Source organism: Hylaeus anthracinus, unplaced genomic scaffold (assembly GCF_026225885.1).
Source record: "Hylaeus anthracinus isolate JK02 unplaced genomic scaffold, UHH_iyHylAnth1.0_haploid 12002, whole genome shotgun sequence".
Lineage (NCBI taxonomy): Eukaryota > Metazoa > Arthropoda > Insecta > Hymenoptera > Colletidae > Hylaeus > Hylaeus anthracinus.
Window position 1 is genome coordinate 1458067 of NW_026534349.1, and position 17446 is coordinate 1475512.

The window sequence follows — 17446 nt, forward strand, 5'->3', positions numbered from 1 at the left end:
CTCTCTCTCTCTCTCTCTCTCTCTCTCTCTCTCTCTCTCTCTCTCTCAAAAGGTTAATAGTAGTCTTCTTCCGAAAAGAAATGATATCTTGAAACATTTCACACCATACGCGAGAAAAATCATTCCGCATTTAAAGGACGTAGCCTATTCGTCTAGTCCCCACATCAATATTTGGTTTGGACAGATTGCCGCCATGATGGCTCGATTTTCCACCCTATTTTTTGGAGCTTTTATTGACTTTCCCCACACGAATATTCCAACTCGGAAAATGCCCTCGTCGTGGTCGTCTAGAGCGTGGAAATATGGAAAGAAAATATTTTATGGTCTCTTTTATGAAGATATTTTTTTAGACAGCAATAGTAGCAAGTAGCAAAATAAAGTTTTTATGTATCGAGATACGTGCGTCGATCGCATTCTGAAATTCCAAACACGTGTCCAGGCAACCCTTTCCCTTCAGGGATTCGCAGAACGGGCCACGAAGACGATAGGAATGCAGCCGATTCATGAATGAGTCTCTAGGGAAAGTGGAAGGGATAATAAAGGGTTCGTGTTCTCAGAACAGAGAAAGAGGGCATATTAAAAATGCGACTTTCCACGCGATGCATCCCAATGACTCTCGTGCAGTCACGCAACGAAAATTTCGAGGGGTGACGATGACGATGATATCGATGATTAATTCTTTGCCCAAGCAATGTGCTATGGTACTCTTTTTTTTTGTTATGGTAGTTTATTAGTTTAATTCGATTCTTCTGTTCTGATTGTACGAACCGAAATTTTAGATAAAGATTTAATTAAATTGGGACATTTAACGGATAAACAATCGAACATTCTAGTGAAAATTTTGGAATGAGAAGATGCTTTGAATCGTGGTTAACGTTGGGTCTTTAATTTTCCAGACGTAAAAATGTATACTCGTGTTTTGGTATGGATGCCTTGACCTTTGGAGCTTTTAACGAGCGAAGCTTTTAACGTAGCTTTTACCGCCACTCCCTGGTGTACCTATCAATTACAATCGACTCCATGATTGGAGAGATATAATGATAGTCCGCGTCCTCGAATTATCAAACAAAATAGAAGAAAAATATTTTCATTTGTTACTGGTTGTAATAAATTAGCTCGTGTCGCCAAGTACAGAAATCCATCAGTCGTGTTTGAAAAATTATGCGTATGCGTTATAAACAATTCTGTCGTTTGTTTTTCAATAATATTTCTTAATTTATTATATTAATCCCCGCTGGCTTTCAGTTTACGCGACGTTCAATTTTATTTTCAGAAATTATATTTTCCTCGTTGCTCTCCATTTCTAAAATGGATAGTATATACTTTAAATTGTGACTTGCAATGAATCGACTATTTCATTATACGGGTCGACAATACGGTTAACACCTGTTAATTGCATTTGCGTCCTTGGAATTCTGTTTAACTCGTCCCTAAGTTTTTCTAACCATTACAAGCACATTATCGGATATTTTCTACGAACAGTAAACGAGGATGACGAATGAAACCGACTTGTAACAATTTATTTTCATGTTTGTTTGCTTCGTGTGAAACATATAAAAAGAACGCGCAAAAACGTCTTTAGAAAAATAGAATAATTCTGAGAGAGGGGAAAGGCATACATATTTTATGTATATAAAATGTGTAACCATCCAATAGCATGCGAATAATTGAAGAACATAATTTATCCTGACGTAAATACAGAATTTTATTTGAATGATCAGAAGCTTAAATTCGTAATAAAAATATAAATTTGCATTTTATTTAATTCTACCCGTGTGATATCCAAGTATTCGATTAATCGATATTCACTAATACAGTATCGAACTTGATCCCAACCTCTACGTGTAAGTGAACCTGTCTACCGTAATCTCACTGACGTCACGAAAAGTTGGAGTACATGGTAAGCGACGACGGTCGATCGACCTCCTCGGATCTCATGCGCTCCTGCCAACGCTATCGATCACCGTAGATCATTCATCGATCGTCATTATCGATGATCGTGCGAGTGATCGAGACGCATGGAGAGAATCGAGGAGTAAGATCGAGGACTCGACTTAATCTGAGCACTCCTACCAAACGACATGATCTATAATTCGATAAATCGATTCTATTCCCTATTACTGATTTTCTATTTTTTTTTTTTTTTTCATTCGTAACGAAGACATTTTTAATAGATTCATTAATAACATAAATTTGTTGGATCGTTAGTAAACAATATGCTGGAGTTAAAGTAAAAATATGAACAATTTGCATAACCTAGATACGCGAAGGTTGATAAATTTAAATAATTTTGTTTCTTTATTGTGGTTGAAGAACAATTTATTTATTCTTTGTATAACACGACACGTCTCAGCTTTACGATTTCTGGATTATTTCCTCAATAATATTTTTAATTCGGTGTAGAAGATGTTAGACGTATCTTATTATGGTACAGATGTTGCGTAAGAGTGCAGTTTGGTATTTTTAACTTATTCGTTATTCCGTTAGATGGCAACACGGTTCGTCGAAACGACGAAACAGCGTTTCCCTCGTTTTTTTTTTTTGGGGGCTGTGTACCAAGTTTTCACGATGAAAACATGTTTTGGAACTCTGAAGTTCTGGTTTCAATCTCCGGCACAGAAGCTAAGACAAGCGGAAGTTCAGCTCGTACCTCGTAAATGTACTCTTACTTTTTTAATCGGTCATTTGGAATCGTAGAACGCAATCATCGAAAGAGAAATCTTGCGACGAGACACTTTCACGACATTCTTTTTGGATACCCTTACTTTCTTTCGACTCCTCCGTCGCTTATCGGATGTTGGGAATCCCAACTTGGGATAGCTTTGTATATTACAAAATTTTTAAAACGTATAAAAGTACTATATTACGCGTTTATACAATTTATAGATTATGTAACACTAGTACCGATAAAACGTTACAAGAAAATTATTTAAAGCTGAGCGAAGCGAATTGAATAAATCGTTAACGTTGGCAGCGAGATATTCAAAAGACGCGCGGGACCATGCATTTGTACGCATGCGCTGATAGACAATGACAGATAGGATATCGGGATTTTCTTTTTCTTTTTAGCAGTGATGTAACCAGAGATCTGGCTCCCCTACTCTATCTATAATATTTCTACGGTTGTCTATATGGCTACAATCGCTTCGATTTGCTTCGATCGTCGTCATAGAAATATTACTCTACGACTATCATCCATTTGTGTATGGTGAAGTCGTGTCGTGTTTCCGTAAAATACGTATTTACATCACAGATTAGTTTTACCGAAAATCTTATCGGAACCTTTGATGTTTCTGTTCCCGTATGTTCAAATTAGATTCATCTCTAAGCAAACTAACCTCTTACGCTGTTGTGACTTGTCGGTATTCCGACACACGTTGAATCTTTTGTCTAAAAAATTGTAAATACAATTGTGCTATTATTTTGAAATAAATTTTATAAACCATTCTAAATCCGTGACTATTATATGTATATCGTAACAGTACTCTGTGATTTAGATGCGTCGCAACGAGTGACACAAGAGCCATTGCCGCAATAACAGCATGCTTGTAGAGCGATGCAGTAATTCATGCGTATGTAAGATTTATGTTCTGTTTCGAATTAAGATGGTCGTTGGTATGCGACGCCAACGGTTAGGACGCTTCTTGCAACTGCATTTTGGTTCAGTGTATCTAGGATCGTTAATTTTTAAATATTCGACATCGCAAACTTAGACGACTTAGAATTTTATATTACAACATTTGAAAATGTCGAACCATCTTTTTTTTCTTATCGCGTGGTACGCAGACCACGGTCTAAGCCAGGTCTTAGTTTCGAGAGAAGTGTTTTCAACGATGGTTTCATTGTCGAAACAAAATATACTCAGGGTGTTTTATTACATTGGTTTAGAAAGTTTTATTTTTTACTTTCTCGTTGAAACGTCATCGTTCGTTTTCACGTAAAACCGGCCCTGGCTCTAAGCAGATAATCCGTAATATCTGGTACTAGTGCTCAACCACTTACCAAGAAGCGTGAAGTGACGACAGATACATCTAGTTTATTCACGTGATCGTCTTAGAGCTCGCGGCCTACCGAAGCGATGTTCATTCGCGCTTGGAATTTCATAGAATCCGCAGAGCCCGCTTCGCTGATATATTACCGATTCGTTACATAATCTTTATCTCGTTGGGGGACGTGATGTGAGTCATCTGTCGAACGAACTAACGTTTGTGTCCCTGCATTGTGAATAAATTGACGTGTTCGTTGAAGTGTGTCGACACACGATTTGTGTTTCCCGTCTCTTGTAAAGTGCGCTGTACACATTGAAGATTCCCTGAAAATTTTTATTTGTAGTTTGATGGGCAACGCTGCGATGATACTTGGTGACCGCAATTGTGTAATTTGATATTTTGAGAGTGTGTAACACGTGTTCTGTCGTTCTGTTATTGGGTAAGTGACGTTGGTAATGCGTGAACCTTAAAGCTAACGTTACTCATACGCGTAATTGTAATATAATGAAATAATAAAAATAGGAATATTAAGTTTAGAGAGACGTGGGCGTATTTAGATCAAAATAGAGGGGGGGCTTTCTGAATTCAACTTGTTTCGTTTCTTCCAAAATCGTTGAGACACTTTGTAGTTCAATTCGAATGGCGTTTGTGCCCTGATTCGGAGATTTCGATCATTTTTTTTCCTTTCCAATTATTCGTATACATATTCCGTATCAATGATTTCGTTGTATCATATTCGTATGATAGTACACTTATTCGTAAATGAAACGAAGCATAAATTACAGGCATTAGTGTAGCGTGTACGAGTGCATATTTTTCAAGATCGAAAGATCCTTGAGGAGCTCACAAGTATCTGGCGCATCATTAAAGAGCGAAACATCATCATTAATAATCGAAAATGGCCGTGAATTCGACGTGTACGAATGTGTATAACACTTGGCGCTCGATGAAGTTTCACACATTTCATTCCAGTCAGTGGCGTAGCTAAGTTAATTTTTTAGCGAGAGATTGTTTTGTGACCTCTATCAACTACAAAAACAATTATAAAACGTCCCATTTGCTATTCAAGAACAGGTTGTGTTAACGAGGCATGTAATTCTACTTTATTTTTAACATTTCTTATAATTCCTGTTATGGGTATAGGATGATGCAATGGCAATTACAGCAATTAGACGGCACGGATCGATCCGTTATCACCGAATTATCAGTTGTTCCAATTAAACGCTACGCTACCACGTAGAAGCTATTTTCAGAGTACTACGCTATTCAAATTTGCCACGCAAAAGTACGAACTTGTTTACAAATACGTATCTCGATATTTTGCGGTAATAGTGCTGAAGGAAGTTTTCGAAAAACGATTTAAAATCGTCTATTAGATTATGAAACTTTCTCTCCAGTTCACTTGGCGTCTATCCAGTCACGGAACTTCATCTGACAGTTTCTACAGGGTGTCCCAAAAATGTTGTAACACATTGAAAGGGGTGGTACGGGAGGAGATTTGAAACAACTTTTTCCTTAGCGAAAATCTTGTCCGAGGTTTCGTTGAAGAGATTTTAAGCGAAAACACTGACCAATCAGAGAGCGAGGATGCCGATGCAGCGTTCGCGGTAGCCAATGAGCGCGGCCGCCTAGCGCGTACCCTACGCTCAACCGGCATCCTCGTGCTCTGATTGGTCAGTGTTTTCGCTTAAAATCTCTTCAACGAAACCTCGGACAACATTTTCGCTAAGGAAAAAGTTGTTTCAAATCACGCCCCGAACCACCTCTTTCAAGGTGTTGCAACATTTTTGGGACACCCTGTATATCTCATTAATTACATCCCAGTGGCATAATCGAGCTGCATAATGTACACAATACCATTATCCGACGCAATGGTACTCTGCTTAATTAATTTTCGATCGCTTATCTTTGGATATTTATACAGTCCAGTCATGATGTTGTTTCTGTTTATCTACAAAGGAAACGAAGAAAATCATTTGGCAAAGAAAAAAATCATCTGTACTTTGATAATGTAGCTTAGGAATTAATACACATATTCCGTCATCAGTTGTTGTGTGGAAGTTAGGTTAGTATCGAGCAAGGTCTCGGGCTTATTGCCGTGTCAGAACGCAACGTCTTGATCGTGAAGCCTGTCTACTACCTGGCCACACGACTTGCACACACGTAGTCTCATTTCAAGCAGAAGTGTCTGGAATCGGGCCAGAATCTGATCGTATGACTAATATTCAATGGCGGACCTTATAGTTCGCTGGTAATACGGCCGAGAATCGAACTAGAGGCCAAGTTGACGTTAGGAAAGCGGCGACAAAGTGCTTCCTCGTACGCTTGCTTAATAGATGAAGCGTGAAACTATTATTAATCCTGATTTCGTCGCGATAAAGATGAATCTTCGTCGAGATTGTATCTACTGCTTCTTTGTCAAAATTCCAATAACAAATTTAATTATTAGGTAGAGAAATGAATTCTGTGCCTCTATACTATACTTGACCGGATCTCTATTAAGAACAATGTACATGTAGATGTAATCTAAATCTCAATTTAATAGTCATTGTAATGCATCTATACGAACTTTAAGTAGTCGTCAAATTGTATGTGTATAGATTCATTGCAATGGAAACCAGATCGGATATCTAGAATACAATACAATACTTGCAACCTAACGAGTGTAAATTGTGATGGGAAAACGTAATTTACCTCTCTCCTTAAAATCTCTTTAAAAAATATCAAGCGTTGAAACACATTTAGTTTCCTCTCTTCCCAACGTGACGCGAAATCGCCTCCAAGTGTTAATTCGTGAAATACGTTCTTTGTAGCGTTTAGTACGCCATAAATGCTATAAATTCTGTTGGCTAGTAATAGCTTTCTGTGCATCCGACGATGCTCTTCGGCAAGCCACTTAAAATCGTTGCTTGCCATCAGTATCGGATATACATACATTCCCAAACTCCATAATAGAGATTCAAAGGATTCCGTTTCGTAATTCGAATGACTCTAAAAATACGCCTTGTTGATGCATGGGTTTCGTTTGCTAATCGCTCGATTTGATTCTTATTGGGCACAATACTTGATCTATACATATATTTCGGAACAGTTCGATATCTTTAAATCAGACACGTTCTATTAATACACGCTTGATGATTCATCGTTATATTAAATTAAAAATTATAGGTTGCATTTGTCGTAATGCATCTTTTTATAAACGACAACACGATGATAAATTATGTTTAGCCGGTGATCTATTTATAGCCAGATTTAAGACGATTATAGACAGCAGCGAGAAACCGTGTTGACCAACTTTTCGGATGGGGATACGAGAAGGCGAAGGGTATTCGAGCTTACTATAAAAGGATATAGGTAAACAAGTCCAGAGTACAGCCTTGCCACCAGGTCTTTTCTAAAAAGAAAACAAGGAAAAACATGACACTACCAGCCGAAGTTGGCAGAAGCAATGAATCACCTTCGAAAGATATTTTAACTCGGCTTTGCAATCAAATAAAAAAAAAAATACATTTTCGATACTAAATGCTGTACACGTACTTGGAACACTTATATAATATGAAATAGCAAGTCATTGTCGAGAAAAAGGTTATCATCTTTTCAACTTTCGACAAGTGCGAACGTTTATCGTTTCGAATATGTATATCGTTACTGAATGCGATCAATTCAGTATCCTATCGACATAGGTGAGAAGATGAGAAATAAAATCATTCTTCGCGTCTGATATAGTATTAGTTCAATAACTTAATTTACTTGTTCTAAATCTATAAAATTTGCTCTTAACATAGTTTATTCTATGAGGTACAGGTTCGTAGTACACGTACTATATACACATATGTACATGTATGTATGGCAGAAAATACACCGTTTCTCGAAAGAACCAGACGGAGGCGAACGAACATTCTAGCACACTCTCGCGTGTTCCATCGGTCGTTACCGCGAACGTTCGGACGAGTTCGGTTCTGTAGTCACGTGGCTACGTCCCACACAAGATATATACATATATTTAAGTTGCTCCTCGGTCGCGCGCTGACAGTTTCACTATCGACCTGAAAGGAGTGCGTCGAGACCCGTGCGTCTTTGAATATTGTTCGAGAGAAAACAGAAAACTTTCCTCAAATATAGAAGTCTGATTCGCGTGTGTGTGATAGTGCATAGAAAATAAACGAGTGACACAACACTTGGTATATAGAAAAGGAAGAGAAGGGATCGAAACAGGAAGAAAGCAGATCGAACGAAGGACCGTTGGACTAAAACGACTTTGTCACGCATTGCTCTTCCGGTAATCTTTGACAGACAAGCTTAGAAAAAAAAAAACGAGAGTGTGCTGCCAATACGTTTAATTTTCGTTCGGCTTTTTGTTAACCGTCGCTGTTTAGCAAGCTTCTTTGCTGATTCCTTAAATAAACAAAGCGAAACGTGCAAAACGAAACTTAACCCGCAGAGAGCTCTTAACGGCAACGGGCACGACTTAACCTCTTCCTAGTGTGTGAGAAAGACAGACTATTTAAGAAAAATAGAAAAATACAATACAGAAAAGGAATCCACGTATTGTTGAACAGACACAGATCAAAGAGTCCACGAAATGGACTTTCCTGTCATCGTGGACAAAGCATCCGAATTCGGAAAACCGATCGATTTGGACCGTGTAAGTGGTGCCATATTTTTTCCCCCATTCTCCTCGTTAGCATTAAACGTGTTTACGTATAAGGTTACGTAGTTTTCCAACGAGCCACTCGTACGATGAAACGCGTCGAGTAATGATTTTCAATTCTCGTTTAAAATCAACCGTTCGACTAACATAAAATGCACCGGTGTCGTTGCGCCAGCGCCAGATCCTGTGGTTCGATTCATGCGACTTGCCACTGATGCAGAGTCATCTATAACATACTTATAAGATAGGCGTTTTCGTCGAGCTATTCCAGATCGTTCTATACACGTGTTCTTGTCGTTTCAAAACGATCCGATGAATTTCATGTATTCAAACGGTGTTTTCGAATTGATAGTCGTCAACCTTCTGTGCTATATTTACATATTATAGCGATATACGATACTGGAAAACGTGCGCAACGCGTGTGCCTATTTTGGAAGGGACAAATCGCGTTCACTGTGCTGTAGTAACCGTACTTACCACATATGGATAGAATCTTGGAGTAAATGAATACCTTTTTTTTTTTTTGTTTTGATATTGTGAAATATTTCATGCTATAAATTTATTTTTATTTAACGAGTAATGAGTGAAAAATAATAGCCATTAGAATATATCTGTATGTTCGGAGTTCATTAGGCTTAGATATCTGCATAGAGCTCAGTCATCGCCATTTTTCTTTATGTTTGAAATATTGTTTGACATAAAGTGAGAAAGATTAAAATTCGATCGAGTCTTAATATTCACCTCGGCCGATACAGTTACGGGTCTATGCATTGAACATTCAATCGTCACTTTTTCCCGTGCAATCTTTGATAATCTGTTCGTGTCGCTGGTTTCGTTTCTGCAATGTAACGTTGCCGTCTGTTCGTTCGACCTTCTCTCGGTTGTTCGTGTGATCGCGTGTAAGTTAGAAATAGATTTTGCGAGGAGTGACGTGTTTTTCGTTGCCACGGTATGTCGGACAGGTTGAGTCGTGGATTTTTTTTCTTGCTTTCACCGAAATTTTGCTCTACACTAGAGAATAAAAAGGATCGTTCGAGAGCTAAGTATAGCTTTTTTCGTGAATCGGTAGTGGGAAACTCGCGAGAAACACGTATTTAATCTTACTAAATAGTAGATATTTGCAGCTATCTGGGTGATTAGAGACCAGCTTCTTGCTTTAATTTTATTTTCCGTTGAATATTGAAAAATACTCCTTTCTTTGATTGTATTTTTTTTATCATTTCCCCACGCGTCTATTTCGTCATAAACGATATTTTTCTCTACCCTGTTCGAGAAGAGAACCGAGCGTATTACGAGAGAACGACCCGCGTTTATCTTTGTTCGATGAATAACAGATAAAGTACGTCTTATCGTTCATTCGTCAGACGGCATTTTTAACCGAATAAAATGTCTGCCCGATCGAGCGCGCGCAACTTGAGGCAAGAATGCTTCGACGAGCTACGCTCTCCTCGAATGAGACTCGTTCCTCCGAAACACAAGCGTTGTTGACGCTAATAATAAACTAACGGAGAGGTTACTCCTCGCGATGACTCCTCTTTCTTTCTCCTTCTCGCGACGATGTGCTTCTCGCGTGTCCCCTTTCGCCGAATGACCGAGAAAAAGAAAAAAAATCTAAAAAAAAAAAAAAAAACCTAACATAATCGCGAGCCATTCGTCAAGTTGTCCGGCTTTATTTCCTCCCGTTTATGTTCGATCACTCGACCGTACAAGGCTCGTTTCCAGTCCTTACGACCCTAGATGGTTTTTCCTTATGGAATCGCATATACATTCTTACAGGGAACACTGGCGTCAGTACATGTACATACTTTCGAATCTGTCGCTTCAAACATTACATGACCGTATCTCATTCGACTTCGATTAGACTTTTTACTTCTTCCGCAAGATACATCGTCGCTCTCAGAACCGAGCGAGTTAAGACGGAGGGTTTCGTATGCCGTGTTACGTGTTTTCCATTCGAGTGCCTTTTTATTGTAACTCGACACTGGGATAAATAAAGTCCTAATCCCTTTAGTTAGTCGGTTTAAGAGAAACAGAAATTGAAAGCGATGTTTTTGCTACTAAGGTTATTCGAGACTCTCGTCGAATTCAAATCTTAGGAAAGTTAAACTAATTTCCGTTTATTCAAGAGATACTCGAGATCAAGGCCGAGTTCCACCGTTTTCGAACATGCGTATACAGATTTTATTTTTAATATATGATACACAAATGATATATAACAGTTCGATGCAGTATTCAATTTAGTCGAGTCGAACGATGAAAGTACGAATTCCAGTCACGTTTCTTCTTCCGTCTTCGATTGGCAGGTGTACGCCTACGCGACGGCTGTCACTCCGTAGCGTCATCGCGAACAGTATTAACAGTACTGTTTACCAGAAACCGGTTTCTCCTCTTTTTTTTGTCCACGATAAGGGGCAGACGATTAGATCACAGGCTGAAATATCGCGTTATCGTTCCTTGAAGAGCTAGGCGTGCGCCGTACACCGTATTAAGGAGACGATTCGCGCTAACGTCTTTAAACATAGCGCTCCTCGATTTCGGTTTTGCCTTATATGGCCAGGCGACTCGATGCGTGACCGCACTCGGAGCTAATAAACCATGGAATAGTCGAATTTAGTGTTTCTCAAAGCGTGGTTACCACGTTCCAGCGTGTGACGAGCAGGCAAACTAGTACCGCCACTGTAGAATGATAGCGTATCCCTGTAATTTCAGTGATACTTACTGATTATGATACCAATGTTGTGAAAATGAACCTATCTCGAGTACATTTATCGTCGAATGTCCTAAACATCATTTAATGGACTAATAATAAAAAGGAACGAAAACTGAGATGTGTCGACTGAGAAATCAGGAAGCGATTGCTGATCAGTGTCGGTCGCAGGCTTTGACTCCAAAGGCCGTGACACAGTTTCCCTCGAGCATCGTTTATACCGCGCCTGCTCGCTGACATTCACCCAGTTCCCTGTTTTATGGGCAACCATAGTAATTCGCTGATCTTTTTTGCGTCATTTGCCTGGTTCCTCCTTTGTTTCTTATATGTGTATTCTAATAACAGGCTCTAAATAAATGTTTCATTATAAATATGCATACGAACAGACTGTATACTTTTATTCACTCGCAATGAATTTATTTGGAAACATTAAACCTACCATTTAATTTAGCCAAATTTTACTCAATAAACACGGAGGGTATTATTTATGGGAGCGATTGTAAATGCCCACGCGACTAGTGTAACGTCACACGTGCGACGCGTGATTGGTGAGTCGACAATTGAAATCACGAAAAGTCTCATAAAAGGCAAGGAACGCGTGGAATGCAGTCGGTCGATGAATATTCAACGCGTAGCGTGAAACGCGTGCAGTGCGACTGCACTTTCCTGGAACTGCATTGGGTAATAATTAATACGTTCCATAACGTCGAGATAGGAAGCGAGAAGATCATGATTGCGAACACACTCTTGGACAAACAGAATATGTATCGAGGATTCCTGAAAAAAAAAAAAAAATATTGAATCGATGATTGAAAATCAGTGGGCTCGAAAATAACCATTAGTTCTAATATTAAAGTCATATTTAATTTCTATTTCTAGCACCGAACGAGTAGGCAATCGAATAATTTCGTATATTTACGTTAAGGTTTCCGTTTCGGTACCGCGTGCGGTCAATTTACATTTGAAAATACACACCTCCCCTCTTGGAGACGTTCGTTCATGGATTTCCGTAACGATATCATTATTATTTGCGGACGCGTAGCCCGACGGTTAGCCTGACCGAATTATTTCACGTGGGCGAGCCGGAAAAATACATGCTCGAAGATGTACATATACGTGCACGTTGCGCCGGGCACCTATATATAGTTTTTTCGTGACGTAAAACCCGTAATAAACGGCGTCACGAGCGAAACGCCCACGTAAATACATTGTACACGAAGCGGCGCGAATAGCTAGTGCGAATCTAGGCGCTGTAGCTTTCTCAGTAACAACGCATGTCTTTCTTCTTTCGTGGCTGTGGAAAGTGAAAAGTCTGCTCCTCGTCGAGTCTCGTAGCTTTCGAAATAATTTAGATAGCTAATTAGATCTGTCTCATAACTCTGATATATTATATTTCCTTACGAAAAAATACACATCTTCCTAAAATATGTACAAACGATCATGCAAAATTTGAAATCAAGCTTCTCCGAAGAAAAAATTCACAACAATATCTTCGTTATAACGTTCCAAAGACTCCCTTGAATCTTCTATAAGGTGAAATTTTCTTTAACGGCGTCGTCAGCCCTCGTCAGAGAGTCTCAGAGTTTTCGATAGCCATAACATACTCCATAATTTTGGATTATCATGTATCTGACATCGGTCGTTTCTTTTTTTACAGGACTTCCTGTTCGACGACGACGGTTTCGGTCGACGCAGCGACATTAGGTCCCATTTGGACGACCTAGCAGCTCGCCATCCAGAATTCGCTGATCACCTCGTAGGACCGCCTTGGGGCGACATACCGTTCCACAGTTCCTTCCGTAACAGGAACCGTGGTTCTGGGAACGCCGGGACCAACAACTACCAGGGTTACTCGGACGAGGACGCGAGAAGCCAGGCGAGCGGAAGCAGCGCCGCCAGCGGTGCGAGTGCTGTCAGCTCTCACGGCGAGCCTGAGGCCAACCTCCAGGACAAACGATCTCAGAATTTCGAGCAGCCGAGCAGGAGGAACCAAATCCCTCAGTACGGGCTGCGCAATACGGTGGACATAGGTCAACATCATCATAACATGGAGAATCCTGACAAAGCGAGTCGCGGTCAGCGCTCGATGTCCGCTCCGCCTGAGAACAGACAATCCTCGAGTAATCAGCAGCCTCAGCAACAAGAGCAGCAGAGTCAGCAACCACAAGGACAAAGATACGTTTCTAGGATAGATATTACTCCTCAGCACAACCAGCCTCAACAACCGCAGCAACCACAGCCACAGCCACAACCACAGCAACAGCAACAGCCCCAACAACAACCTCAGCAACATCAAAGCAACGTCAGGCACATACCAATTTTTGTAGAGGGCAGAGACGAACCTGTACTGCCCAGGAACATAGACGAGTCACATTTCAGAAGAGAACCCTCCAATCAATTCAATCCGTCGTCGGACTTCAAGAGATCATCGATCTTCACAGAGCCCTCGTTCGGTACGTCCCACAAATGGTTCCCTCAATTTCAGGATGCGTTCTATCCGCAACAAACCGCTTACGAGCAGCCTACGAGTCGACAGCAACACACTCACTACCAACAGCCTAAACAGCAGCAATACGCCGAGAGACAACCGCCTCAGCAGCATTACGAGCAACCTAGACAACAGCAGAGGCAATCTCAACAGCAGAGGAAAGCTCAACAGCAACAACAGCCTCAGCAACAGCACCAGCAACCTCCGCAACAAGAACCGCCAAAGCCCAAACCATGCCCTCCGAAGGATCCTCTGGAAAGGGTAGCCTTAGTTCAGAAAGAAGTGGACTCCCTGGCCGAGCAGGTTAAATCGTATACAGGAAACTCGAGAACAGAGAAACAGTACATATATCTAGACGAAATGCTCACCAGGGAGTTGATCAAGCTAGACGACATAGAAACCGAGGGCAGAGATAACGTTCGACAGGCGCGCAAGAACGCTATAAGAACTATACAAGAAACAATTAGCTTGTTAGAGTCGAAGGCTCCTCTTCCCTCTCAACAGATCACGGAATCCAAGAGCCAGGTCTCTGATGACGTCCACGAGCCCGAACAAAGCGAGTCCATGGACGTGGATCAGAAAACTGAGGAATCGCAAACCAACGAGCCAATACCTCTGCCACCTGGCCCGTCGTCTCCGACAAAGATGGTCGAAGAGAGCAACCCTGATGCCCTGAACGAGAAGACGATCAACTCCGCCAACGATCAAGCCGATAAACAATCTTCCGAACCTATGGACATCATTCCTGCGGAGAAATCCGAGGCTACACCTATGGAGGTGCAGCAGACCCCTGAGCAGGCAAACACTGCTGAGAAAACAGATGTTCCTGAGGTAAAGGATGAGAGTGTTTCCGAAGCGAACAAGGAGAACATATCCGAAGAGAAGAAGCCAGAGAAGGATTGTGAGAAGAAGGAAGCTGTTTCTGAGGAGATGAAGCCAGAAGATGCTTCCAAGAATCCAGAGACGGTGCCTGAAGAGAACAAAAAAGAGGAGGAAGTTTCTAAGGAGAAGACTGACAAACAGAAAGATAAGGTGGAGGTGGACGAGGTGAAGCAATCTCAAAAGGCGACGAAGAAGGGGAAAAAGACGAAGAAACAGGTACCAGTCTCCGACAAACCCATACCGATGCCACCGCCAGACAATGCCGAAGAGAACGCGAAGTAGAAATGAAAAGGGAGCTTACAAATTGTCACAACGAGATTCGGGATCCAGGATTCTGATCCTGTGATAGTGAGTGACGAAGAAAAGAGGCTGATAGCTCTGGAAGAGCCACCAGTCTCGTGCTAAGCTTTGTCGTTGATTTTGGTGCCGGATGATAGCGTCGTGGATCGACGTAGTCGCGCGATCGTTCGCCAACGCCAACGGGGAATCGTTCTTCGGATCGTTCCGTTGCTCTCTCGCCCGCGGCGTTAGTTGATCGTTCTTGACTGGGAGGCGCGTCGAACAACAAACAATCACTTTTCTTTTTTTTTTTTTTTTTTTATAACCATTATTATCACATTGGATTCTCACTGTACGTGCTGCTATTTGCATTTGGACAAGGCTGTTCCTGTCTTCATTTTTGGGGGGCTCTAACGAGTACGCGGAATACTAGTGCGAAATTGTATTGGACAAATTTTCCATTGCGACTGTGGAAATTCCGGTTTTAAGTGACGAAAGCGGGGAAAGGCTTGTAAACGCGGTAGCAATTTTTATTACAAACTTTACGTATAAGTCTTTAAATATGAACATCGCAACGATCCCTAATACTGGAATTTAATTTAAAAAGATGTCACTTGAAAGCGGAGAGTACCCTATCTGCCTCTTAACCCTTTGGGTACTGTTGACGTTTGTAACCATACAGCTTAAGAGTGAGGAAATTGTATCGATCAGTCTTGGATCGATTAATTCTTTCCAGGGCTGGTATTCAAAGCTTCCATTGGTAGGATGCGTGCGGTAAACGCTTATGAGCGTTTGATGAATATTGCTTAAGAAACATGTGATGAATACGCTTCGAGTTTTAGCACCGAAAGGGTTACGATCTAACAGTGCTCTTTTTCTCTTCAATTATTATCGAGTAACGTCGCGTGTCAAACATCTTCCTTTCGTTGGATGAATTTAATGGAGGGAAACATAATATGAGAGAGAGAGAGAGAGACGCGTGTTCTCAGTGAATACGAGAACCGCGAGATGTTTTTGGTGTCTTGTATTGTCAGAACCGAGTGATTAATTCGAGACGATTGCGTGGATTTTGTTAATATCGACGATTCGTTTAACGAGAACGCGTTGGGATCGTCGGGGACGATTTTGATGAACGGAGCCACGTCCGTCTCTAGTATTACAGCGCACGGCCTGATTAACTAACTTTATATTACTATTATTATTATTATTATTATTATTTATAATTTATTGTACGTCTGCTGGAACGATTTAGGCGCAAATATCAAGCGTCTGGTGTCGCCGACGAAACATGTGCGTCTATACGAACCGTGTACATATTGTTAGGATTGTATGCGCTCGACTTGCAAGAAACGATGCATCCCGTTCATTGTTATTGTTAAACGCCGCGCTGTTGAACTGACTCTATACTTTTTATTTAGCCTACTCCGCGTACCACTCACCGAGGCTTAAAAAAAAGCGAAAAAGTCGTCAACGGTTGTGCATTCATCTACAGGTCATATTTTATTAAATAGTTTAAACAATAATAATTCTGACAATCGAGATTTAAAGTGATCCGATCCAACAGGGCACCAACCAAACTCCTATCTTTATTTCAATTAAAATATTATATTCCGCTTCGTTACTTTTGATTCAACAAAAACGGACGTCGCTTAAAGAAAATGTTTAGCCAGAGTACTTAAGAACCAGCATGTGGTTTATAATGTTAATAGAAAGTTGATTCTATACATGGACGATTTCACAATGTGTTTCAAACGTTGCTTTAAAATTTTCAACCACTTCCATGTATTCTTTTTTCTTTAAGTGCAACGGAGAATGGGGTGCATTGTTTTATGGTTCCTTGTTCAGGGTGATCCTCGTTACTTTCAACCTTTGTTTTTTTTTCTTTTCCTCTGTATGATGTTGTTTACGTATCCATAGAGATCACGTGCTTTCGAACCACACATTAATTTTTTTTTTTTTTTTTTTTTTTTTTTTTACAAAGTAAAGCGTACGTGTGTACGCTAAACGCGAGAATGCAAATGACTACTTGAAAGATTAGAGAGAAACGGAGTGACTGACTAGAGAAACAAAGTCAAGAAACTATACAGTAGTAGGTTGTATAAATATGTGGCGAGAATGTAACTATTTTATGAACAAATGCATTCGATGAAAATACAGTCTGGTCTATGAAGTCCACAACGCGTGGTTCGGTTTCCAATTTCCTGTATATCCCGTGTAAATATACATTTGTCGTTATCAAGACGATTCTAAATTTATTACAGAGACATTTTGCGCATGGGTTTTTAAATTAAAAATCATAACATAACTTCTTCAGGAAAAACTAGTTCTGAGCTTAGGAAAAAATTATTTACCAAATGAATAATATTGTTAAAATGGATACTAAGATTTATCAATTAAATGTAATTCTGTGTCGACACTTTTACCGCACTTCTACTGCTTTTACTGAAACG

At 40.4% G+C, this 17446-nt stretch overlaps 1 protein-coding gene across 3 annotated transcripts in view; it reads left to right on the forward strand.

The window, feature by feature from the left end:
• The window catches only part of LOC128891955 (BAG domain-containing protein Samui-like), a 21727-nt gene extending 4500 nt beyond the window's left edge, over positions 1-17227 (forward strand). Inside the window, exons 1-2 of one of the 3 annotated variants that reach the window (XR_008460981.1) lie at positions 7575-8268; positions 13005-13145. Coding sequence is in view for 2 of the 3 variants with exons in the window: in XM_054151954.1 (XP_054007929.1) it covers positions 8572-8634; positions 13005-14999 (2058 nt within the window). In the remaining variant the exon portion in view is untranslated. Of the gene's footprint in view, positions 1-7574; positions 8635-13004 lie in introns of those variants that run through there. The other 2 variants (XM_054151954.1, XM_054151953.1) reach the window with 2 other exon arrangements.
• The last annotated feature ends 219 nt before the right edge of the window (positions 17228-17446 follow it).